At 36.8% G+C, this 27,614-nt stretch overlaps 1 protein-coding gene across 1 annotated transcript; it reads right to left on the reverse strand.

The window, feature by feature from the left end:
* Positions 1-1,582: 1,582 nt before the first annotated feature.
* LOC128993503 (uncharacterized) lies at positions 1,583-24,387 on the reverse strand. The gene is made up of 15 exons (XM_054417458.1): positions 24,062-24,387; positions 20,661-20,871; positions 18,942-19,007; positions 17,087-18,307; positions 15,369-15,523; positions 13,132-13,310; positions 12,241-12,356; positions 11,299-11,460; positions 10,384-10,452; positions 9,355-9,562; positions 8,854-8,969; positions 7,850-7,971; positions 5,769-5,925; positions 1,986-2,111; positions 1,583-1,694 (listed from the first exon to the last, which is right to left on the reverse strand). Exons 2-15 carry the CDS (start codon positions 20,844-20,846, stop codon positions 1,629-1,631), a joined length of 2,949 nt encoding a protein of 982 aa, XP_054273433.1. The 5' UTR covers positions 20,847-20,871; positions 24,062-24,387; the 3' UTR covers positions 1,583-1,628.
* Between the last annotated feature and the right edge of the window lie 3,227 nt (positions 24,388-27,614).

Below are 27,614 nucleotides of genomic sequence, written 5' to 3' on the forward strand. Positions count from 1 at the left end.
AGAGAAGAAGTAATATTGTAATGATTCGAACTTCCACTAATAAGTTGTTCAAGCCAATTTAATTGTTGAGTGGTGCAATTAGTGGTTGGTACAATGTTACATTGTATCACTGTCAGTGGCAGTGAGAGGTTATAAACAAAAACTTAAACCTCTCTTAGAAGTTAAGATTAGTGATTTTTTTTAGTAATTAAAACACTGTTGTAGGTAAAGTAGTGTACGCAACTCACGTAAATAGTGTTAAGGACACTCGTCTAGAAGTTCTTAAGGCACTCGCCATGGCTCGTACCTTAAATTTTCTACTCGTGTTGTTAACGCTATCTTTACGCAATTGTTGCAAAAACTACTAAATCAATTCATTAATTTAATTATTAAACAAGCCATTCAGTTAAAATTAATTACCTTATTGACTAGCTAAATTCATATCATTAGTACCTGGGGACCGAGCCATGGCTCGGTATAGTTTATTTCCATTGTACCCCTATATCGAATAATATTCAGGGTAATCTTAATTTGCTTAATAGTAACAACTGATGTTTTCCCTTTGTACTGTATATTGTAATTTGCTAGTATACTGTGGATGGCTCGTTATAAACACATGTATAACAAGTCTTTTTCCTACAGTTACCTAACAATGTACATGTTCTCTCACTGATTTGAGAAAGCAAAGTGGCCAATTCGCTCATCAGTGAGACAATGTTAACATTGTCTCACTCTAATTACTTTGTCTCACTCCAGATTTGCAACGTGAAGGCACGAAATAGTGAGCGCGTAACATGCAGGCAACGTCGTATGCGCGCGAAATACGTTGGCAGCACTGGCTGTAAATCAGCTGGTCAGCTGTTGTACTGTTGTATTTGTCACTTCACATTAAATGTTATATTAAAAGTTAACTTCTGTGGAAAAATAGGTAATGTTTCTTCACCAATTTATTTGTTTTATGGTAACTGTAGGAAAAATATAATGTGCAACTCGAGTTCAAAGTACAATTGCCTCACTCGAGAAACCATTCCTCACTCGCCTACGGCTCGAGAATAAGGATTTCTCTCGAGTGAGTCAATTGCTCACTTTTCTCACTAGTTGCACAAATAACTTTTGTCTACCTTTTCCTTGTTATTTTGTTCAACCAACATGGCTAACTTACTTGGCAACAAAGGCCAATGTAAAATAATGTTGACTTTCAATTTAATTTTTTTACGTAATTAGATTTTTGTTTGAGGAAATCGTCGAAGCCATTTTTGAGATATTTTTGCAAGCATACATACAAGCAAACATTGTTCATATAGAAGTATAGGATATTGTAAAAATATTCTAATGCTATCTCAGCAAACATTGTATAGTCAGCAAATGAGGTAGTTTGAAACAGATTCAGAAATCAGGAAGGTTTATTGTTTATTGTCTTTACACAACGTAGAATGTTGTGATTGACAAGGTCAAACTTAAAACTAAAGACTTATGCATACCTCTGATCAGTGTCCCAGTGAATCTCCATACCAAATAATAACTTCTACGGAAACTACTCTTTGAATTGGATCTAGTGAGAAATGTTACTTATCAACAGGATAAAAATAACAAGCCATTAGTGGTTAAAAAATGTTTTAATAAAAAGTTGTAGATAAAATAAAAAATCCTTAATTACAAGTGCTTTGACTAGATTCATGTAGTAGCACACTTTTAAACTCATTCAGCATTTTATCCTGAAACAAAAATATCAAGAAATAGAGGTAGAGACTCAGTAATCTGGCATAGATTGGAACAAAACCAAAAGAACGCTAATGGAACAAAGCTAGAGCAACGAAGGATTTCATTGAAATTCAATTATGTTTATTCATCTATAGACATTGTAGACATCCCATCTATATGGACCAGCTGTCAACACTGTGCAATAGACAGATACTGGTAATAACAAATCAGATATGTAAGTACAGGCAGAAATTGGCATAGAAAGCTAGGGTTGTCAGTGTATTATAATGGTTTATCTTACTCACCTGATAGTGTTTAGCAATATGCCTGTGCACTCGTACAGCCCAGAGATACAGCTGGTCAGGGGAGGGAGACTCTAGAGTAGCAGTCTGACTGGACAACCACACTTGACACATCTCTTCCAACATAACCTGTATACAAATAAAATACCTCAATACAAATTAATGTAAGAACGGTTGGCTCCATTATCATCAACAAAAGATAAGGGAGGGGGTGGACAAGGAACTGCAAACCTTGATAACGCCAGTTCAGACTAGCTCCTAGCACGCGTCGAGCACCAATGCCAGAGAAATGTTTGTGACTCTAATGTGTGTATTCGTTTAATGTTTGTGTCCGTGTCCGTGTTGTTTTCTCGAAGTTTCAATATGACGAATTCATGTTAACCCATTGGCATACTAATATTACACTACCTGACTACATGTGGGAATTCCTATTTTTCTGGCACTTTTGTAGACTTTTATAAAAACTGCTATAACTTTCTTATTTATTACTATAATGCCTTGAAACTTTTAGATGTTATTACTGACATTTTATACTTGACAAAATCATATTTTAAAGAAATTATATATATATATATATTATATATATATATATATATATATATATATATATATATATATATTACCAATTCAATTTTATTTTATTCATAAATCTTTTTAACTATAATAACCATTTAACTACATCAAATAAATAATCTTGTTTGATAAATAAATATAAAATCTATATATAAGCTACACGACAAATCTGCAAATACTAACAGTACCCATCACCGTAAAATAAAATGTTGGACTCACCATTGCTGGACTCCTTGGATGTTCTGTATACTTTTGTACTGCACTACACAAATCTCTAACAGTACTTCGCAAAACTACACTAATATTTACATATATACACTTTGCTACTGATGCCTTACTAATAGTTCATTACCGTGTGAAATACCTCAAAACACCCGTCCATGTGAAGAGGCACTTTACACTGTTTGCACTGAACTCGTACTTCCTTTCTCAATCCATGGTCACTGCACACCTTGCACTTCTTTGATGGGAAGGCTTTCTTGTCAGTAGCAGGAATGGTCTCAGGGAAATGTCGCCCTTGAAGCCTCATCGGATTCGACAGCGAAGGTCGGCCAGCACCTTTTTTCTCTGGGAGCGTAACTGTGCCCAGCATTTGCTCAGCAACAGCAACTTTGAAGTCTGAGAAATGGTATCTCTTAGGATTCTTTAGCTGAGAAAATATCACATAAGCGTTGAAGAGAACCATATCGAAAAGGTAAAAAAAAATCTTGTGATAACCCTTTGAGTAGCGCCGCATAATTGGGTTGTAAGCTAACACCTGGTCTTGTCTGTCGACCCCTTGCATTCCGTTATTATAATCAATAATCAACTTAGGTTTACAAACCTCATAGCTTGGATCATTCTTTGTAGGCCTTACACGTTTTCCTGTGGGCTGAAAGTCCAACTCACTATGCAAAGTGCTCAGTGTATTCACATTTTTCTTATCCACCCATGAACAGAATGCCCTGACTATTCTTCTGGATTGCTTCTCCTCTCTTCAATTCTACATCATCCACTTTTGGCATGTGTTTCCGGTTCATCTTTACAGTGCCTACAGCATAAGTATACCGCGATAACAGCCTAGAATACAAAGAAGGTGAAGAATACCAATTATCTAAATATATTGTGTATCCTTTGTCCAAAAATGGTTCTGCCAGTTTCATAACAATTTCTTCACTTGCCAGAACACCTTGGGGCATTGTTTTCTTGCCTGTGTATATTTCAAACGACGAACAGTAGCCTGTCTTAGACTCACAAAGCTTGAAAACCTTTATCCCGAAACGAGCTCGTTTTGTTCTAATAAACTGTATATACGAGAGTCTACCTCTAAACTTCATTAGACTTTCATCTACCGAAATGTCTCTGTCAGGAGTATAGTTCTTGAGAAACTTATTTTCAATGTATTCGATGATTGGACGAATTTTACCCAGTTTGTCACTTGGGTTGGCTTCTTCATTATTAGAGAAGTGTAAAAACCTCATTATAATTTGGTAACGTTTCAGAGACATGACCTCGGAAAATATCTTTGTTTCCAGAATTTTCCTTTTCGTCCAATAGCTCTGTAATGTAGGTTTCTCAACAACGCTCATTATTAGCGATAATAACATAAAAGCTCTCATTTCATCAACAGTGACGTCAAACCACTTGTCATCTGTTTTCAGTGTTTTTCTTGTTGGATCCTCAAAGCACTGTTGTGCATATATATTTGTTTCATTAGTTACCAACTCAAAAAAATCTTCCCCCAAAAATGTATAAAATACATCAAGTTCTGTCAGCAGTTCCTCTTTATTTGGTATATTTATACCAACATCTTTACCTGAAAAGACAATGTTATAGGGCTCATTAGGCCCACCTTCCCACACAAAGGGGCTTTCTAAGGACAATCCTATTTCCCCTCTAACAACCTGTTCGATTATATCTCTAACAGAATCATGCTCAATAACATTATCAAAAGGTAATTCAATTTCATCATTCTGTGAAGTAAGAGTTTCTACAAGGCTACTAGGCCTACTACTATTACCAGTAACAACCTGTTCGATTATATCTCTAACAGAATCATGCTCAATAACATTATCAACAGGTAATTCAATTTCATCATTCTGTGAAGTAAGAGTTTCTACAAGGCTACTAGGCCTACTACTATTACCAGTCGATCCCGATGTTGGTAGGTCGATTTCATCATCATCGTCGAAGAGATTATCAACTGTGAAGAGATGATCAAGTGTAGCACGATCTAATTCATCACTTTCCTCTTCAGATTCACTCGAGGATAACTCACAATTATCGAGAAATTTATCAATTTCACTAGATCTCAAACACGGACGCGTCATTTTTGCGGCGAACACAACCTCAAAACTACACACCTGTTGTTTACTAATATTTTTCGTTCTCAAAAGCAGGTTAGCCAACGAACGAAACTGAAAAAACCGGCAAAAACTAATGCAGATTCGTAGACAAACAATATCGATCCGACAAGTGCTGCGATCCCTCGGATAAACGTCGAACTACTAGCAGACGGAACGGTTCCGTCTAGGAATGCAGGAGCTCGTTAGCGGCGCGACGGATATGATCCGTCCAAGTATGCCAATGGGTTAATGTAAAACTTGACTTCCTTTGTCACCTGAAGAAAGCCCTCTGAGGGCTGAAACTGCAGTAGTGTATTACTACTCCAAGGATCACCAGACAAGTAAAGGTATATAAACCATTTATTAATTCATTCATTTTTTATTCGAGACCGCAATCTTGATTACCCTCACGTCCAAACTTTCGACCAATTAGGGATTTCTACTATTGTACATAGTGTGAGACTCATGTATCCCAGTCTAAATGTCCACAAGTAGGTATAAAACGCAAATGTAATGTAGGCCTACTGTTTAACTATTGAAATTTGAGTTCTGTAGTTTGCCACCAGGGTCGCTCATATAGGGTCGTAACCACCATGGTGCACCACAGAAATGGGGTTCCATAAGACAGATGTCAAAATTGTTCACAGTTTCCTGCGACTTCTATGTTGTGCCAAGATGTGAGATCCATACGGATTAGTGCTTGAGAATTAGAATCTTGGGGTAGACTCCTGCCAATGGCACATATCCGAGATGAGAATCGTGAGCTACAAGTTAACAACCAGAATCTTTATGGTAATGCTATCTAACAAAAGGAGTTTCCCTAACAGTTTCTCTGCAAAAAATGTAAAAAAAAACCTATTGCGTAGATAAACACAAATTTAAAAATTACCTTGAATGTGTGGCACAAGTGTGTGATGGGTAACAGCCTGAAGGCACAGCCGGGTGGAGTGATAGCTAGGTGAACATTGTGAGATGCTGCACTCTCAGTCACCGATGGGGTCATGTGCTTGTCAAAGCTGTCCAAAATAACCACTCCTGCACCTGGCCTGCAAAAGTATTTCATCGCCTCTGTATAGCAATTGGAGCAAAATCTGTGTCCTCTAGGCTAAATTAAAAAGTACACTGGTCTCGGATTTAGGTCTTATAAATTTTATTATACTGTCAGTAATATGTACTAAAACAATTTAAGACAGGAACAAACTCGTTGTGTGTTTCAAGCTGAATATGAATGAAGGGTGAGAGTAGAATGGAGTGAGATAATCTTGTGTATCTTTGTAACTGAGAAACCAGCTGTTTCTTGGCTAGGGCCATTTATTTACAATGATGAAGGGCAGCTCGGTCCAGTTCTGAACAATCAAAAAGCTAGGTACTTTGGTGTTATTTATACCGACCACACCTAATAATTATATCCACGGTGGTTAGGTTAGGTTAGGAAGATTGTTATTTTATCTAATTACAATCTAATTTGGAAGTCAATTTATCGGTGTGGTCTAGGGATGGTCAAGTCTCGAAATTTCGGGAAATTTTCGGGAAATTTTCAATCTCGTTACACGAGACGAGATTACTTTTTGGCCGAGATTTTTATCGAGACGAGAATAAAAAAAAAAAAAAAAAAAAAAAAAACGCCTGCAGAAAGTCAGTGCAATACCCGCAATACAGGAGCGTGTTGTAGTTGCGTTTCCTTTTCGAAGGCGTTCTTATTTAATTAATTCTTTTAATGTAAATATTACTTTAATTCTTTTAATGTAAATATTACTTTAATTCTTTTAATGTAAATATTACTTTCATTATTTTAATAATATTACTTTAATAACATTTGAGAAGTTTTGTTAAGTGTAAGCAGTGTGAGGAATGTTTTATTACTATAAAAAAGTCAAAACAAGTAACTATTTTATAAAAATTAATATTGCTTTTATTTTATGATTTATTTTATTTTAGGATAAGTTGAACTCTATCCTAACTGATATCACCATGTTTCCTAATCGTAGGCATTTTTAATAAGTTAGGCGTGATTAATAAAAAAATGTTATGCTGATGTTATTTAATGAAAGATTGTAAATATTCTTGCCTATTATCATTATTTTAGTATTTAAACAGTCATCTAACAATGTTACAAAATCAGGTAAAAATTTCGAACGTGCATTTCCCGTTGTGTATGAGAAGAGAAATCTCGTCTCGATCTCGTCTCGATCTCGTCTCGAAATTTTATGAGAAATAAAAAATCTCGTCTCGTCTCGTCTCGAACTAAAAATCCAATCTCGTCCATCCCTAGGTCAGTATAATACCAAAGTACCAAAAGCTACACTATTCAGGATCGCACCGGCTAAGATACCTGTTGATTAATAGAGAAGTTCACTAACGTTTAGAAGAATAGGATACTGAAGGCAAATTAGACACCGAGTAAAAGAAGAGTAAAGTAAGCACGCCATCTCAATCACATTATACTACATGGTTTTTTATATATTTTTAGATAGATATCAACATAATGTTACAAGTTGAAAGTTACAATTCTTATTAGATTAAGAAAATCATAAGGGTAGTTTTGTTTCTAGCTGTCTAGGCTGGTAACAGTTTTCAGAGGATATTGTAGAAAAAGAGTATTCTAACTCCTTTAGGGCAAGTAGTCCAAACCCATATGTTTTTGGATGAGCCAAGAATCCAACTCGTCCCTCCCACACCAAAGTCGGGGACGCTAACTACTAGGCTAGCACAACACTCGATTAGTACTAAGCGCAAAAACTGTGTTATCCTGCAAAGTTACAGATTTTTCTAACGGACTGACAACAGAGCGCTAAGAGTTAAAAGCAACAAGTCCAATCGGTACGGACATTGTCTGTTGGCAGAGAAAACTAATTTTATATTGTGAAAACTTAAAGATTTTGTAAAAGGTAAAAGCAACAATTTGCCATGGGGTCTGACATAATATTGTATTATTAGCACAAAAACTAGACTAATACTGTAAAAACTTACAGATTTTTGTTACAGACTGAAGACAGCCATTCTTGCACGACTGTGTCTGTTACTTGTCCAGTATCATTAACAAACGCTACCACTCGTGGATCACTGACATTGTTAGGACCAGGCCCAGACCCCTACAGAACAGGTCACAACTCTTTATGGACAAAATTTGACAGTAAGGAAACAATTGCTTTCTGGATTACTTTACAATTAAATATCTACAACAGGCTACGTTATTTTACTGTCCAAGGGACTCAAGAGTAAAAAGTAACTTGCCTCTTTTAGATAGTTACATTTTATTATTTTTAATTTTCTTCCACTTTATGTTTGTTAGGGTCATGCAACCGTTTTTATGCTTACAATAACTATTTATTTAATATATTCTCTTAGTTCAGATAGCATGGTTTGAGATAAAATCTCATTGTCAATGAAACCCGATGTGTTATGCACTATTGATGTTGATTTTCCAAAGAAACGTGTAACCTAAGTTTATATTTTGTAAATTAAAAAGTTACCTAAGCCAGGTAGGAGTTGATTGCTAATGTTTGTTTCAATCATCCAAAATTTGGTAGGCTATACAATTACTTTCAAAACAAAGTTTGCATTAACAACAAAACTGGATTGGCATAGAATTATGATAGCTATGTTAGTTAACTTGTTACCTCCATAATAAGCTTACAGTGTAGTCGTTCTTATGAACCATCAATCATCGGATACAACTGAATTATAATTATTATCTAAAGATAATTTAAGGTCAATACAGCAGATGAAGATGAATGAAGAATCGGTACTAAATTAACAGTGGGAATTGGGAATGCTTTGTTACAGACTAAAACCACTTATTACCATCATCAATTGAGATGAAGACACACCCTAGGCGCGTATTTTAACCCAAATATGAGTGAAGGATGAGTGTAGAATGGAGTGTGATGCCTTCTGTAGCTTTTGTTACTGGCTAAGACCAGCTGTGACCTTGACGAGCACTATAACTAAGCTACAGTTGTTTTAATGATTACCTTCAACACAATCAATGTTGGCAGCAGAGTTCCATTGGCCAGGCATGAGATCATGAGAGTCGCCTGGCAGGACTCGAACCCAGGCCGTCTTATTAGCAGCGGTTTCTTGGCTTTGTCTGCTTACAACAATAATTATTTTAAATCTACAGTAACTGATACAAAAATATTCCTCAGCTTTTCTAAGTTATCGAGGTTTTAAGCGCCTCTAAGTGATCGAGGTGACATTCCTACGAGTTCAGCAACATTGTGATAATCTACTACCTGACCGATTGTTCAAGAAGAGAAAAATTACCATTAGGTGTAAGCTGCGTAATCATAGACCCTACAGTACAGTGTTGAAAACATACCAAAAATGATTGATATTTCCCTTAAACCACAGAAATTGCTAAGCCATCTACTAGTGGGTAATAGCCCCCAGTTGGAAGGGTTGAGATAAAAAAATGTGTATCAGAGAAGTTCAAATACAAAATAAAATTATTTTACCAATATTGTATATCTTACCCTTAGGCAGGAGGTGCAATGGTATCTCGTCCAAGGCTATGATACAGTCTTCTGACAACTGTTGTCTGCTGATTAAGTCATGCAGTTTCTGCTTGTACTCGCTGACCAGCTGTTCGAGTTCTACTGGCAGAGGGGTCTCTGGCGCAGGAAGAGCTTGTAGTAAAGCACTGTACTTTTTGCAAAACCTGAATGTCCACCCCCGAGACATCTGGCAAACAACACTTTCATTACCAAATATTTTCTCTCTGGCTATCAGAAGTGAGTGAAATATTTTTGTTCATAGAGTGCAACATAACGTTGCCAAGCATGTTTAGGAAACATTCTTCTCCAACCAAATAAGGTTCAAAATAAATTCAATAAAATCAAAATGACTGTATTGTATAAGCTGGCTAAGTAAAAAACTTTTAAAAGTTTGAATTTTTGGGTAACAAAATTAAATGTACATGATTAATGATTTTTTTCACAGTCGGTGATTCAATTAGGTAGTCAACCTTTTAAGGAAATCATGCAGCTACGTTATAGTACACAAACTTGGTACCATACTCATCTAGATTGGAATTATCAATATTATTAATATCAATCATTGAGATGGGGTCGCCACCTTGGTGAGTATTTTAATTCAAATAATGAGTGAAGGATGAGTGTAGAATGGTGTGAGATGATCTGTGTAGCTTTGTTACTGGCTAAGATCAGCTGTTTCGTTAGCCTGGATCATTTATTTAAAGCCCAATGATCAGGAACAGCTGGGCCCAGTTTCATTAACTGGCTACTGACTTATCGCAGGATCAAACCAGCGATTGTTAGGCAAGCACAATAACCACTCGGCTACCCAGCTACTTATGGAATGGACTCGCTAACAAAACAAGGGCTACTGTGCTCCTGATTGTGTTTTTTAGTTCCAGAAAAATTCAAATTTAAATTATTAGTTTCCATTAAAATTCTATTTAGGTACGTATTCAATAAATTAATTAATTACGGTATTAAGTATCCGTTTACTCGTGAGACAGCTAAATTTAAAACAGTTCTTACCTTTTTAAGCCCAAGTGAAGCTGCCTGTGCTGCTAGTGCACTCTGACTGACAAATTTGTTGTTGTCCAACTGAAAAAGTAAATAATCATCACCATAACAAGAGTTTATCTATATATATATATAAGGCAAAGCCCTCACTGACTGACTGACTCACTCACTCACTCATCACTAATTCTCCCACTTCCCACTAATTTTCCTAGGAGGCTGAAATTTGGTACACTGATTCTTTAGGCATTAAATAGGAAAACTAAGTGGTTTTTATTCTGATCGGACTCTCGGGCTCCGCCCCAGTGGCTCTGGAGTTTCCCATGTTAACCTAATGAGTACTCATATTTAAATGGAATTAATGAATCATAACAGCTGTTTCAATTAAACAAGTTGGTTCTGTTCTATGATGTTCAATAGCATTAAAGTTACAAGGATTACCAACGGAGTGCAGCACTATTATTTTTTTTTAATATTTGACAACAGCTAATTTGAAACCAAAAGGTGAGTGAGCGTAGCGAACAAACTTCAACCCGGAGGCGAGGTAGCGTAGCGAACGAGCTAACCTGAAGGCAAGTGAGCGCAGCGAATGAGCTCCAACCGTAAAGGTGAGTGAGCGTAGCGAACGAACTTCAACCAGGACATGTGAGCGCAGCGAACGAGCTCCAACCTAAAGGTGAGTGAGCGTAGCGAACGAACTTCAACCAGGACGTGATTGAGCCATGCGAACGAGCTCACATATGAAGTTAAACGGGGCAAAGCCCGCGGGTACAGCTAGTTCCTATATAAATTTTAAAAGGGGATATAAGTAGGAATGTGTTAATTCACAGTACCACCAATTCCTGGACATGGTATCTGTATCAAAGATTGATTGTCGAGAATCGATACATGGCAGAATCAAATTAATTACAGCTTGGAGAATAATCTGACCTGCGACAGTGTCCAGATCAGCAGTGGAGTGACACTGGCACAGAATTGATCACGGGAAGCTGGCAGGTTGTGACGTGCGCGCCACCTATAGTACCAGTTGGCACCACACTGGATACCCTGGTGGCCGGCAACACGGTACAGTTCTACAGCCTTGTTGCGAACCTGTACAGAAACCATTAATCAAATTAAGTATATAATTACGTTACGTTGTTTACTTATAAAACACATTATTAGAAGTGTAGTTTTACAGTTTTAAAGCATGTCTGATTTAGTAACCAGTAAAACGCAGTAATTATTCTTAGCATAAATTTGGTGTATTGTGCATCTATGTAAATATCAAAGTTATTTTTTATTTTATAAACGTCCAAATCTTTCCAACTACTTTCAGTACTTTGCATGTGTTGTATACCGAAATCCACACAGTACCATGATTGTAATGAATGACATTTCAATTATCTTTCTACTTTGGCAAATCGTGATCAACTCCCATACTCGTAGAGACTTTATTATTGACTCACTTAGTCACAGAAATATCTTAAACATCTCCAGCCATTGCAGGGTTATCATTATCATCCCCTGCCATCAGCACAAAATTTAATATCTCCACGATTGAGACATCGTGAATTTTCCAACGTGAAATCTTGACAGATGCTTTCTACAACCGCAATAATATCGTAAGAGTCACAGGTCGGCTCAGCTCGATTCTCTGTATTGGTAGTCAATCACGTAACATTTTTAGGGTAGGATTAGCTTAGCTTAGTAATCAAGCCATTTGCACACCTCTAACAGCTTTGTAAAGAACGTTAATCTCACCTCTAACAGCTTTGTAAAGAACGTTTATCTCAGATCCCACATTAAAAAATATTTGTAATGTGCAGCAAAGCTATGATACTTTTTTATTTTTAACAAATTTTGTACGTTTAAAAAGTGAATTACTCTTACCTCTCTGCTGGTAGGCGTAATCTCTTGTTTACAAAACCATTCATAAACTTGTTGATCAACTGTTCCATCAGTAACATTGTAGGCATTTGTGGACTTTGATGATTTTGTAACGTCACCTGCAAGGATGAAGTTGAAAATATGAATAGGCTATTAACAACTTAGGCTAGGATAACAACTCTTCAAAGTTCATAAAGTTTGTACTTCATTAATATTCTTTAAAAAAATCAAGTTTTATTCACCACTATGCTGGGCAGGCCATGTGTTAAGAAAGGAAGAGGGCTCCTTAGTGAAAAACACCCTAACCAACAACCCCGAGGGTAGAAGGCCTCCTGGAAGGCCCAAATTGAGGTGGAGAGATCAAGTGAGAAGAGACCTGAGAAGAATGGGAAGAAGAGAGGAGGAAGCAATGGATCGTGGAATCTGGAGGCAGTGTGTTGGTGAGGCAAAGTACCACCTTGGGTACCAAGAGCCACGGCAGTAAGTAAGTAAATACTATGCAAGAGGTAACATAAACTAGCTGAATTGCTGCAGTGTGTTGTATTGATTGGTGTCCCAACTAATAATTATTAGGCAGGCACTTGAAAAAAACAACACAACTAGCTTTATATTTTCAAATGAGCCACTGCAATTAGACTAATTAAGGTCTTAAAGAAAATTTAAATTATCGGTAACAACAACTGTTGGGCCTATTTGCTGCATTCTACTACATTAAATTACATTTACATTTTATATTTACAAAGGTTTCGGGTTCTAAAATCGGAGGAAGATCAGTGTAGAGTTGCAATGATTAATTGATTAAATCACAATTTAAAATAGTCTTCTACTAAAAATACTGTACATAAAACATAACTATTTAACAAATTAATATTGCTCAGACCAATCCTGACTTACTTTTCATTTCGACATTCAAATTCTGTTGCCACTCAATGACCCGCTTACGAGCAACACCAAACACTCGTGCTGCTGCCATGTTGGAATGTGTCTGTGCATGAAACACAACTGCACGTTTGAATGCTTCTGGATACACAATGTAGCGCTTCTTCACACCAACACTCTCCATACCATTCAATCTGCAATCAAACAAACAAGTCATAATGTAGGGAGTTGTATTTTTCATGTTTATATTTTTGCAGCACAGTGCTGTACTACAACCATCCCATTGGGCTATCCATTGTGAAACTAAGGTCATGTAATACAGGGTGGTCATAAATTATTGGACACATTTTTAGATTAATTAAATGACAACATAGAAAAATGGGAATTGTTTAATTAAATACCAAATTTAAATCAGTTTCATACAGTAACTGCAATGAAATAATTAAGAAATTGTCAGTAGTTATATAAAGTGGTTATAAAAAGTCTGCAAAAATCACCTAAATTGTGAGTGTAAGTTTTATTTTCTTCTCAATGACTTGTGTTGTGACATAGTCAGCTGGCCAACAATGGACCTTTCTATACCAGCTGTGTATGACATTTGACAAACCAAACGTTAATATAATAATTTAATTACAACTTACATCAATCAATCCAGTATATCTATGGTGGACGCACGTTTCGACCTTTAGGTCATCTTCTGCTCAGCTGTTGCACTAGGTTACTCCATACTTAGTTGCATTTATGGTGTAGCAACCGCATCAAATATTTTACATTGAGAAACATAGTCTGACGTAAACATTAAAACACAAAAACACGACACTGACGAAAACATTTAGTAAAACTATCATCGTGCGCACGGCTGAACGGGCTCGGGACTGCGGCGGCACTGACTTGTTTAAGCACCCTACTTTGGACTTTGAACCGTGACGTCACTCACTCCTTCTTGCATTATCTGTCAGTCGAATAATGGTGTCATATAGGATTGGCGTCTGAATGAATTTTTTAATTTAAAATATTTTTATTTAGCTTGAAATCCTTGTATATGGCCATTTCCTCTAGTCTGTCAAGCCGCTGTCCTTTCTTTTCCCTCGCTAAGATTTCCAAGTTACTACTTATATTTGTATAAGTGTGCCCCTGTTCACTTAAGTGCTCCGCATATTTGGAAAACGTTAAACTAACCTCAGGATAAACAATTAAAACGACCTCAGTATCAAAATGACTAGTGCACAAGAAAATGCAAAGTGTGTTCTAATTAGTTTCATGAAAGCAGATCTGTAATAACTGTTTGAAGAAGGCATTTTTAGAGTATGGCCGTAATTCTCCAAGAAACATCTCTATAAAATGGTGGTACGAAGGGGAAGTGTCCATCATATAGTCTAAAAGGTCCTCACCTCAGAAGTAAACATAACTTACAATAACAGTTTAAGTGATTTTTACAAACTTTTAAAACTTATTTGATGAGTAAAGGCATTTTTATAATTATTTTTTTGCCGTTACTGTATAAAACTGCTTTTAATTTGCTATTTAACACGTTCGCTGCTGACAGCTAGATGCCGGGACGGCGCCAGGAGCTGAACTAACGCTTGTCGCTGCATAAACATTGCTGCCGACACACTGATTTACAGTAAAAACAACAGTAGTTATACTGGATGGCAATGTTCTGCAATAAAACTGGCTTTGGACATAGTACCAAGCGATTCTGATAGATAGTAGCGTTACCCAGGTTGCAGTCGGTAAAGTAGTGTCGCTATCTAGCAGAAAAGAGGTGGGGACAAAGCCCTGTTCTAAACGACCCTGGTGGGGATTTTGGGAAACTATACTTTTTATTGTCAGAAAAGTACGTCCCCACGAGCTGCAAAGAAATATAGGACGCTCGTGACAAGCTGGCTGATCCATGGAAACGTTAAACAACAATGACACAGCGTTGTATATGTACAACGCTAGCTCCTGGCGCCGGGTAGGCACGTTGTAAAAATACAACGCCAGCAGCGAACGTGTTAACAAAACAATTCCCATGTTTCTAAGTTGCTTGGTTATTCATTTATTTAATAGTAAAATGTGTCCAATAATTTATGACCACCCTGTACTACTAAGTTGTTTTTGGGATTCCATAAGCCTAGTAAAGCAGTAAAAGTTTTACCAAACATAGGACCTTACTATAAAGACTACGATAAAATGCTAATTTCCAGTGCCAATTTTCTAGGAGAAAATTTACCAAAAGCTTACTAGAAATACTTAAAATTGCGTCTGACCTGTGAGCGTACATCCACAACCACCGACTCTGCCGACAGTTGGTGTGATCAACGGTGTGTAAATACTCCAAGGCTTTCTGTTTTACTAATTCATTAGTCAGGTTGAACTTTGATCCCTCCAGCCAAGCCAGAAACTCTGAATCACTTGCAACCACCTGAAGCAGTATAACGAATGCTTGGAAGTAGAACAATCTTCTTCAGATGAGCGTTTTATTTCAAGAATAATTATACAGTTACTGTTAGTCTCATATGACACCTTATTTAGCAATTTTTTCACATTTGACCACCAAACATGGAAGACATAAAATGTGTATTAAAATCAAAAGCTGGTAGGATTGAAAAATATATACAAAAACAGATTGTTTTGGGTTTTTGATCCAACTAAATTACAGTTTTATACTCTGTTCACAAAATTTAGGCGGTTTGAGGTGAAGTTCCCCACCACTTTGTGTCCTTAATGTATGCTTAAATCAGCTGTTGAGCTACTATCATATATATCAAAACGTGACAGGGTTTTTTTATTTCACGATTCTGAATCAACCACTTGACGGATTTCATGATTTTGTGTTGAAAGAAAGATAATTTTCAGAACTAGTTAATGTCGAAGCCATTATTTTAGTTTAGTTTTTTAGAAATTAAGTTTAAATTTTTTTTATCTAGCAGCCAACGCTAACATTCTAGCTTTTGGTATAATACAATTTGCTTAACTTAACAGCTGTGAACATTCAGCGTTTATGACACAAATTCAGCATTTGGATAAAAATGAAATGACTTACGAAGGGTTGACTTACTAATACTATGTGCAATGCTATATAATCATTTATACGCTCATTTATTCAGTAAGAATATGACAGATTATTTAAATATACTAGAGATTCTAATTTTTTTTTATGTCTTTAAAATCTTGGGTTTGTTTTAGTGCAATATCATTGACTATACACAGAATAGACTTCCCATGTGATATAAAAGTTTGAAGCCAAGAAAATAGATTAAGTTCAGGACCATATCACCAGAGTTTACTAGTGTATTGGGTAAAATCTATATAAATAAAATTAGAGTTTTGCCTGTACATTGCTCAGAATCATAAATTTTTAGGTTATTTTACGTTTTATACATTAAAGAAGCCGAAACAAGTCTCATCTAAATTTCTGTCTGTCTGTCTTTCAGTCTGTCTGAAACACTCAAGACGGCATTTTACGCAATCTTCTCCAGGAAAACGAGAGTACCTATCAAGATCCAAGTCATTTTAATGTATTCACTGGATTGGCGAGGGTGTCTTTAAGGAGATACAATAATGATTTCTACACGGCCGAGAGGAATGATCAGAATTATGCAGCGATCGCGCAAGACTACGATAATGTCCACATGGCCCCAGGAGATGATTACTATTTTGCCTCGGGAGGCGATTACTATGTCCAAACAACCGCGGGGCGGGGGACGATATAATGATGTCTTCACGGCCGTGAGGGGTGAATCAGAAGTTTACAGCGATCACATGCAAATACAACCACCAATTTGCTATCCCGATTTTTGGAGGCCCCCCAAAAAAGCCAATTGTCTCATGCCCAATTCGGTAAATCAGCCCTTATTTCTGGTACAACATACCAGAGCTGAAAGGGTACTGTTGTCCCATAAAATTACCTCTGTACTTTACTTCTGTGTGATTAAGTCTAATTGAACATTACATAGTTAAATTTTGTTGTCATAAAAAAACCTACCTGATTAACATGTTTCACTTCAGCTGAATATCTGCTATGTTCAGCAAGCCATTCTGCAATGGTGTTTCGATTGACTTTGAACTTTTCCCCTGCTAGTTTTACACTGTGTTTTAAGGCATAGTTTACTACTTGATTCTTAAACTGCTGTAAATAGCGTTTCCCTTTCGGCGCCACCACACTGGGATTACTGAGTTGAGAACTTCCAGTGTTGATTCTACTGTTGGTTGAAAAGCTCCCACGTTTTATATTCACGCACGACAGACTAGCAACAGAAACTGATTCTTTCTTTTCTAAAGCACAGCTCAGCAGAAAATTATTTCTCATTTCTTTCTTTTTTTTACAATCTACGTGTGGACTTTTTTGACGAGGATGGAAGTCTTCGCAAGAATCACAAAACAATTCATGATCATTTTCACTGAAATTAATTTCATCATGTTCAAATATTGAGGACAATATAAGCAGATCAGATGTTGTTTCTACAGTTTCCCTTGAAGGTACAGAGATTCCACTGTCAGCTTGAGAACATCCTGGATTGTCGTCAATCAAACTCGTACCAACTTGGTATTGATTAACAAATGTCCACAAGTTTTCCACTTCATCGTTTTCAATAACCTCTACTGTTTTTTCTACACCATTTACGTAAACATGTTCATCTTGATTGAGATTTGTTCTCACTTGTTCACCAGCCGAGACCACAATAACTTTGTCAAAGTCAAGTGTAGTAGGCCCACCTATACAATTCTCTGCTCCTGATAATTCATCTTTCTCACAAGAATTTGTCGGTAATGTTTGTTCTGAAGTGACTGTATTTGGATTACTAAAAGTTGAAGAGTTAGGAGATAGCGGATTACAATTCAGTTCTTTTGAAATCTTGGGTTTTTGAACTTTTACAAAATTCATGTTTAATATGAATGTATCCGGATTAGATTCATCTGATATCAAATTATTTATTTTTGCATCCGCAACTTGTGTTTCTTCTTTTTCTGATTGGCATGAGGTGGTATCATCTGGTAACACAAATGAATATTGAGGATTTTTTATAAGTTTTTCTGTTATTCTGTTATTTTTGTTGTTTTCCTCAATTTTCATTAGTTTAAATGTTTTTTGCTTGTTAGTTTCAGGGCACTGTCTTTTTTTTGGAAATTTCTGTATTGCAACTTTATCTCCGGTGCTTGTTGAGGCTGTTTCATTTTCTTCATCCACTTCAATTGGAGTTTTGTCCTATAAAGATTAGATTTGTTAAATAGCTTAAATTGCAAATAATTACAAACATTATTGATTTTAATGGTCTTGTTCTGTATTGTTAATAGATAAACAGTTACTAATTTATTAAATAATTAATAAGAACCCAGCCTAGTTAAAATATTGTTTGAATCCTATTAAATCTTTTAGGAACGTAGGATATTAACTCAAAATATAAACATAAAAATAACTGTGAAATAAGTTTTGAATTGGTTTTTAGTTATGAGATGGGATAGTTACACAAAACTCATAGACTGATGACTAGATTGTGTGTACCACAATATTTTCAAAATTGACAATCAGTCATTGTAAAATAGTCTATTATGCAATATTAGGCCGAACTGAAGGATATTTAATCATGTTTCACATGTTTTTCAAAAATATGAACCACAGATGTATTTTAACACTGGGGAAAACATTGATTAGATTATCATAGCAATGTATAGATCGTTAGTCACTGAGATATGCTAAAAAACTTAAGGGACAAAGGTCTGACTTATGGATAATACGACGCATCTTCCTAAACGTTTTATTTTACATTAACAACAGAGGTGCATCAGTGGGCCTTAAACCTCAAATCAGAACACCAAACAACATTCAATTCAACACTTACATTGTTTATATTTGTATCAGAGCTTTTCCATCTTTGCCGCCACCTTCTGTACCATCCGTCACTTGCCTGAAAATATAACCAGGCTTAGCATATTCCAAGACTTGATTGGTAAATTGAGGACAGGCCTGAGCTTTTGGTTGTCTTCAATCAGTGTTGTAATCATGTCATGTCATCATGTCTTTGTTGATGTACCTATTTATTTTTGTTTGTTTATTTGCAAGTAATCAATATTGCAGAAAACTCTGGAAACCTTTGCCTAATAGCTGAAAACTGTATTAAAGAATGTTAAGTTTAAGAAAGTAGGATTATAGAGCTAAGTTAAGAAAAAACTAAAATTATTCACTTTGGCCAAAACACTAACAATAGATATATAAATTTCAACATTGCTAACTATTCAATAAATTGTGTGGATAGCTTTAAAAATTTAGGAGTTACTGTTAATAGTTCAAATTCTGAAGCTTTTGAGATTCGTAGTAAACTAGCAAAGACCAATAAGAGCGTTGGGGCCTGTACAAATCTTTTATCAAGATGCTCAAAATTAAGATTCTATTTTTTTATGTTGATCATAAGGGGGTGGATGTGGTTATATAGGCTACAGCCAGTGTTATTGTATGGATGTGAAACATCGGTTCTTTCCAAAAGAAATTAAGAACGTTTGATGTTGTTTTAAGAAAAAGTTACCGTACTTCAATAAATACCTATTCGGCCTAGTCAATGAAGGAGTTTGGTGCATAAGAAAAAATAGAGAGCTACATGCCCTATACAAAGAGCCTGGATATAATAGCCCTTATAAGAGCCAAAAGAATTAACTGGTTAGGTCATGTACTTCGGAGACAGGAAGGCACAAGACTGAAGGAGGCAGGACTGAAGCACCTTAGAAACTAGCACCTAGACACCCTGACATAAATCAACACCAGTCTGTCACAATGAGCAAAACCTTCTAAAAAAAATGTGATCCAGTTTCTCAGAAGGACTTCAAAGGATACACTTAAGGCCAAATTGCAGAACTTAAATAGTAGCTGAGTGGTTGTAGTTGCTCGTGTATTATAGAAGGTTTGATCTTGAGATAGGTCAGTAGCCTAGCTTTGAATTATCCTGTTAGGGAAACATTTGATTGAATTGAATGATTTTTTTGTATTTTTTTCTCTATATTTGCATGTGCAGAGGTAACCTGGAGGGTGGAGGCCCAAAGCCGCTATGTACTTGATGGTACGCCAAAAATTCACATTTAGCAATCTAAATACTAAATATAAATTGCACATGTAAGTTAGGGAAATAAAACTTGTGTAAACACCTAACTTTTCATAAGTTTACTATACCCTGGTCAGTGCAAAGTGTCGATTCATCCACCATGTTACCATCGGCTATGAGTGCCGCCAAAGCCTGAATGTGGCACCAAATTTATTTTTTTTGTTAGGGCCGGTAGGTCAATTTAGAGGCAGAGCTACTGAACTGGATGCTACAACCTGAAGGTTTTAAGCATGTTGTGGAGTTTAATAATAGTTTTCCCTACAAATTTCTTTTACAAACCAACTTATAAATTAATGGTAATATTAATCTCAATTACGTTAACTACCTAGTAATATTATAGTACCTGTAGGAAGAAAATATAATACAATCTAGTTTACCGATTTCAATAACTTCTACAATATTAATTTACTAGGCTATCAAGTTTAAATATTTTTTTTAACTTAAGTTAGGGCCTAATTTACCACATACCTTAAATTTTTCAATTCCAGCTAACTTGTAAGATTCCAAAGCGTAGGCCTGTACTTCATTTTTTGTGACTCTTTGAGAACCATTTTGTTCCTCTAACCTGGTCTTCCATTTCCAAACCTCATAATCCAAAGCTGCATGTTTCTTAACAAGTCCTCTCCTACTAATAATTCCTTCCTTTTCTCCCATTACGTTAGAATAACTTTTCGAAAAGCTGAAATATGTTTACAGACTACACAACTGTAATGCAATGTGTTTCCAAAAAAACAAAAAAACGATAAGTGAGCGGAGCGAGCAAAGCTCTAATAAGTTAAGGATGTTTTCAGAAAACAAGAAACATAAAATTCAAGCCCCGCAAGGTTAGGTTACGGTAGGATAGGTTAATTCACACGATAACAGTTGCTTGCGGGAGACGCGCGGAAGGCCAGTTGTGACAGTAAGGCCTACTGTTATGTTAGGTTGGGTTAGGTTAAGCCTAAAAAATGGGTTAAGTAGCAGAAAATAGGATCTCAAAAGTCATGACAAAAGCAGGTAACTTAGTTAAGCATTTTTTAAGATAGGTTAGGGGAAAATTTTAAACAAAATTAGGCTAGGCCTAGGCTAGTTGAAACCAAAGAAACACAAACCTCCCTTCCAACACCTCAGGACCATTACCCACCAAAGACCCCTCATTTCCCCTCACCCCCCCTTTTTACCTTCCATATAAGCTTGCACATAGAAAAAGGAAAAAAAAAAAAAAGAAAAAAAAAAAAAAATGGTACGGACAGAAAGTGAAAAATCTTTGGAACTAAACCCAGAAACCCTTGACGACTCTGAATCAGAGCTAGCCTCCTGCGCTGTATGTAATGTGTCGATAGGAAAAAATGACAAGGCAGTGGAATGCGACTGCCCAAAGTGGTATCATATCAGATGTGTAAATATAACTGACAAACAGTACAAAGCTATGCTATCAAATACCTTTATTTTGACTTGGGCATGCAAAGAGTGCCTGAAGCTAAACACCAAACAAACAACAAACTCTGTAAAGACCAATGTAAATAAGGACTTGCAACTAAACGGAGTTATAGAAATTCTTATGACTGATATAAACGATCTTAAGGAACAGCTGGACGGAAAAAATGCAGAAAACTTAAAGCTCTCAGAAATAATTGCAAAAAAAATGCAAGTCATATATAAACTCGAAGAAACTTTTCAAGACCTAGTTAAAAACACAAACATCAAACATGTCCCACTTAAACCACTAGGCCTATCACCTCAAAAATCTACAATAGACAAGAACAAACACTGTGTGAAAACACAGGACAAAGTGAACGGCAAACCTGAAGAGAAACCCATAAACCCAAGGAAACACATCGGTACTAGTAACCACCCGCACGAAGAAAATGCACATACGCCTACAGAAAATGAAATACCATCCATAGACCTAACTGCAACAAACCCACACAAATCAGATAACCCAGCTTTATTGCATCAAACTCAGCCACTTGATCCAAGCCGACACTACTACAAGCATAGGCCTGAAGCCTTATTTGTAAGTGATTCACTGCTCCGTGGAGCTACAAATATTATGAAAACCCACCACAAAGCTAACATAACTCCGAAAATAATGCCTGGAGCCACAACTAGTGAATGTAGCCGCTACCTACACTACCTCAAATACCCTCCCCCCAAAATAATACTGAACATAGGATCAAACAACACCACCTTTTCTAAAACCCCAAATCAAATCATGAGACCAATATGGAAAATGATAGAGGCAAAAATGAGCCAATTCACCACCACAGAGTGGTATATCAATAATATCCCATACAGAAAAGATGTCAGGGATAAGTTTATTGACGATGTGAATGAAGCTATTAAATTCATGTGCTCAGAATTAAAAGTAAATTATGTAGACATCAACAGCCTACTCACAGATGACTGTATGGGACTTGATCAGATACACCCAAATAGAAAAGGAGCGCACAAACTAGCTAGCAGTATCCTGAACCTAACCAACATAAAACACCACCAAATCGGACAATCAGGACAATCGGATAACAACAGCAACTCATACAACTTTCCTGGGCATAACCATTGATCAACACCTGACCTGGAATAACCACCTGGAAAAACTTGGGAAAAAATTATCATCCTCACTTTTTGCCATACGAAGAATACGCTCTATAACTGATAAAAATACTTCTAAAATAGCCTACTACGCACTCTTCAAATCTCACTTACGCTTCGGAATAGTAGCCTGGGGGACAGCGGCGGATTGTTACATCTACATAATCCAAATTCTTCAAAAAATGGCATTAAGAATCATTGAGAACCTACAACCACAAGAGCATTGTAAACCATACTTCGTTAAAAACAAAATCCTTACCGTTCCAAACCTATACATCCTTGAAGTTGTAAACCTCCTAAAACTAAACCCCCCAAAGCTTAGGGAAAACTGCCACAAATATAGCTTGAGAAACACAAAAACAAACTTCGATATCCAACAACACAGATTGTCAAAAACCAGCAAAATACCCCAAATCATGGGGTCAAAAATCTTTAATGCTCTCCCAGAACATATAAAACAAATCAAATCTCCAAAACCTTTTTTTAAATCACTCAAAGAATATTTAGTCCAGAAACCATTCTACAAATTAGATGAGTTCTTTGAAGAGCACACTGCTCACCACAAAGATAGGCTTTAAAATAAACCCACTTTACACCATACACACACACATTAACACTACAATAACACAACAAAAAAAGAAGATGACGATTCCCTAGTCTCTACGACTACGGAGAAGAGGACCAAGGTAAAAGGTAAAAGGTAAAGGTAAGGCTTTTTTCTTATAAGATTTAAGTTAACCCGACATATTATATACCAAAATGTTCGGCTAGGTGTGTAGATTTGCAAACTGAACTTACATTTTTGCAAAAGTACCTTGTGCTCTTCCCCAGTGGCTTTTAAAGTTCCCATGTTTTCCTTATGAAGAACATTTTGTTTACATTATGATCAACTGGATACTTAATTTAATTGCTGGAACATTGTAGCCTACTTAGTTGCAAAGGAAACATGTGCTACAAAGAATAAAAAAATTTCTAGATTTTATTGTAGGCCAATATATGCGTATCTACCTATTTATATGAAAACAAAAATAAAATAAATTCTATAACTACTTATACTTATACATTGTATAATTTTACCCGGGCAAAACCGGGTTTTGCTGATAACTTAATATTTATATATCCACATTAGTCTAACTTAGTTCACAGCAGCGGTTAAGGGTTAAGTTGAGAGAAAACTGTTAGTTTGAGTGATATATGGAAGAAGTTAAAGTAGGCCTAGGCCTACTCAAAAGCTAGCTAGGATCTAAGTTATAGCCTAATTGAACAAAAATGAATTTTATTGCAACAAAACCTACCTTATCTGTTGGATACTCTAGAATGTAACTTAATTAATTATTATCATAACGTCTGGTGATAATTTAGCAAACTATAAAACAGTCTATAAGTTTAGGATGCCTAGCCTAGTAAAAGTTTTGTCTTAAAATCGTGTGCAGAGACTTTCCTTTATCACAAACCCACGGAGCCTAGGCCTGGTTAAATTTTTACGCGCTACCGGTGATAGTAAGCTTAATTCAATTAATCATAAAGTTTACATAGATGTACACAGTCGTTATGTTTAAACACTAATATAAGAATTAATTTTCAAACTTTATCAATAAGTATAATGCTAAGTATTTATAACCTGCTAAACTGTCAATGTCTATATTTTGTAAATAAAATAATTAACTATGACAGTGTCTGTTATTTCTGTACTGTAACCAAACCGCATTGGCTGGTGATTTGTAGGTGGCTAAAGTTAGTCGCCATGAAGCTGCACTAACTAAATTCAGTTTAGTTTTCTAACTTGTTTGTGGTTTATGGCAATGGATGGCAATCTGTAATTTATTAAGGATAAATTTAAAATATCCTGCATATTGACCCAAAAAAGTTTTTATAAATTTTAGCTATGCCACCAAATTAATACTTAAATACTTTTCAATGAAATGGCGACCATACAAAGTAGCTGTATTTTATGCCAAGTGAGGTGGTCCATTCCAAAACTCACTTTATCCATTTTTTTCGAAATTGAGTTGTTGGTATCACTGCAATCAGCAGAAAAAGGCGCATTTAATGGTTATAAGATACCGTGTCAAAGCTTGTGTAATCCTACTAATATTTAATGTTAAAAAGTGCGTGTGTCATTTCCAAAACTCATTTTATTTCGGTTGTACCATTCGAAAACTCACATAATCAATCACATAGCAGGAAGGTATGGGGGTTTAGTGAGTGGGAGAAAATTTCGCGCCGTTCCGGCCAAACCTCGCATGCGGGGTTGGTTCGGCAGATTGGCCACAACCTAAACCCCAACTCTCACTTGTTAACTGCGGAGAGCTACCTTCTGCCACTGGGTGTTGGTCCACCTACAGAACCAAGTGAGGGGGGCCCTAGACTAAGGTGTAATGCGATCCGTGCCAAGAGTCTTGTGGCACTGGGGGCCTAATATTCAGTGTCTTAACGGAGCCTTCTGGGAACCAGGGGTAACCCAGTCGTACACACCCCTTACCTCTCTAATCGGGTCACTGGGGAGGTGGACTTAAATACCCGGTATTCGTGAGAACAATGTAGACAGTCTGACCCAAATGGAGGAGGAAGGTCTACTGAAATTTGACGATGACAACAAGCTCGCAGAAACCGGAAAGGAACGAAAAACGACTTTCCAGGGGCGATTTGCAAAGATGGAGGATAGCGGATGCTTTAGCCAAAGGCGAAAAGATGCTATCCAGAAGTGAGAGGAGGCTGGTGTGGGCTGCCAAGCACCCTAACTCTGCTGCCTGCAAAGCCAGTTCCTCCGGGAACTAGGATGGTGGGAAAAAGCAGAGCAAGGGTGGTACCCCCAAAGCTGACTCTAATGAAGCCTCCAGGAAGAAAGGTGGAGGCTGTGCTGACGCAGCCACAAAGGATTGGCTGGTCAAGCAAGTTCAGGAGCTGAGACCTTTCAGGGAAATCTCGCTACGGCTTGCCCCAGCCAGAGACCTTGTGAAAGCTGTGAAGGTATATCTATGTGCCCAGCCCTACAAGGTCTGCGTATGAGATCCCTCGTACGAAAAACGACTTTCCAGGGGTGAGTTGCAAAGACGGAGGATAGCGGATGCTTTAGCCAAAGGCGAAAAGGTGCTATCCAGAAGTGAGAGGAGGCTGGTGTGGGCTGCCAAGCACCCTAACTCTGCTGCCTGCAAAGCCAGTTCCTCCGGGAACTCGGATGCTGGGAAAAAGCAGGGCAAGGGTGGTACCCCCAAAGCTGACTCTAATGAAGCCCCCAGGAAGAAAGGTGGAGGCTGTGCTGACGCAGCCACAAAGGATTGGCTGGTCAAGCAAGTTCAGGAGCTGAGTCCTTTCAGGGAAATCTCGCTAAGGCTTGCCCCAGCCAGAGACCTTGTGAAAGCTGTGAAGGTATATTTAGGTGCCCAGCCCTACAAGGCCTGCGTATGAGATCCCTTGGACTATTGATGGGGGATCAAAGGGAAGAACAGGTCACCATAGTCAAGAGGCTCTCATGGTTCACCAAGGACCTGGGATTTGACGGAGAATGAGGACCTGTGAACGAGGGTGCACAATAAGCTGTTCTAGCTGCGATGCAATCCCATGGTAACTTGTAAGCCTGGCCCTCTGTTAAAAAAAAAAAAATCACATAGCAAATAGGAGGCTGTATTTTGTGTTTTTTCCAAAACCATCTTTATCCTCTTACCCATCGGTGGGCGGAAATCGGCCAAGTGACTTTGTTGTCATCATTTTGACTCTGTCGTCTGACTAGTGGCTGAGATCTTCATTCTTTCAGTGCAATAATGCTCAGATGTCAGTTTTGTAGTTTAGAAGGGTGCTCATGCTCTTAAAGTACCAATCAATTAATTTGAAAGATGTTAAAATAAGTAATTTTCTCACTTTTCATTTTAACATTAGTCCAGAGAACGTCTAATGACCTGTACTTCTGTATGGTAATTCTTTTACTGTAAAATACAAAAAAATCATGAAACTGTAGTATGTTTATAATCTTATAACTTTTCCAGTAAGTACCACCCACGATTACTAGAAAAAACCCGGTATGGATCATAAACATCAACAAATTACGTTTTTGGCACGAAAATAAACATGATTTAACATTGGTTAAATGGAACTGCTAAAACATATGTTCAATGCTATTAGTATTGGACTCGGGCCAACAACGTCATTTTGTTTATGTTTATGATCCATACCGGGTTTTTTCTAGTAATCGTGGTACCACCTCAATTAGAAAAATATACGAGAACATAAGGTTAATACAAGCCATAGCATTAGGTCTATTATCTTAATATTTTGTTTTATTGTTTAAAACCAATAACCAAACTGATTAGTGCTATGCAATCCTAGTGAATACTGTCTTTCCAAAACCAACTTTATCCATAGGCGTCAGAGCAAAACTAACTTTATCCATTTGTGTCAGGGCATAACTTACTTTATCCATTCTTAAAACTTATTTTTCTCAAAAACTACACATATTAGGACGTAAAGACATGCAATAATACACAAAGACACATATCTTTCACTTAGGATGAAACAAAACATAATAATTCACTGTCAGGATAATTAATGACACGTTTTTTTATTTATCTTGTAAATTTTAAAGATAAGGACAATGTGAGTTTATTTATTTATTTATTTATACATGCCAACGGCTAGCTGAATTTTTATTTCAGGATTAGTGTTGCCTACAGTATTATTTTGAGGCTTCTGATTGGCTGAGGGAACATCTTTACCGCAACGATACGGTTGATTTTCAACGGCCTCGGTGGTGTAGTGGATAGAGTGTTGGGCTGATGATCCGAAGGTCCCGGGTTCGAATCCCACCCGTAGTACTATTTTTTTATTGGATTTTTTTCATTATCAACAAGTTTG

Source organism: Macrosteles quadrilineatus, unplaced genomic scaffold (genome assembly GCF_028750875.1).
Source record: "Macrosteles quadrilineatus isolate MER2022 unplaced genomic scaffold, UCM_ALF_1.0 Scaffold_4__1_contigs__length_99947679, whole genome shotgun sequence".
Lineage (NCBI taxonomy): Eukaryota > Metazoa > Arthropoda > Insecta > Hemiptera > Cicadellidae > Macrosteles > Macrosteles quadrilineatus.

Bases quoted from the DNA above. Each gene is read 5' to 3' on its own strand.
- LOC128993503 (XM_054417458.1), bottom strand. From the start codon at position 20,846: ATGGGAGAAAAGGAAGGAATTATTAGTAGGAGAGGACTTGTTAAGAAA. The intron at 11,461-12,240 runs GTAAGAGTAATT...GTTTCTGTACAG, and splicing joins TTACGCCTACCAGCAGAGAG to GTTCGCAACAAGGCTGTAGA. The intron at 7,972-8,853 runs GTAATCATTAAA...CCTGTTCTGTAG, and splicing joins CAACATTGATTGTGTTGAAG to GGGTCTGGGCCTGGTCCTAA.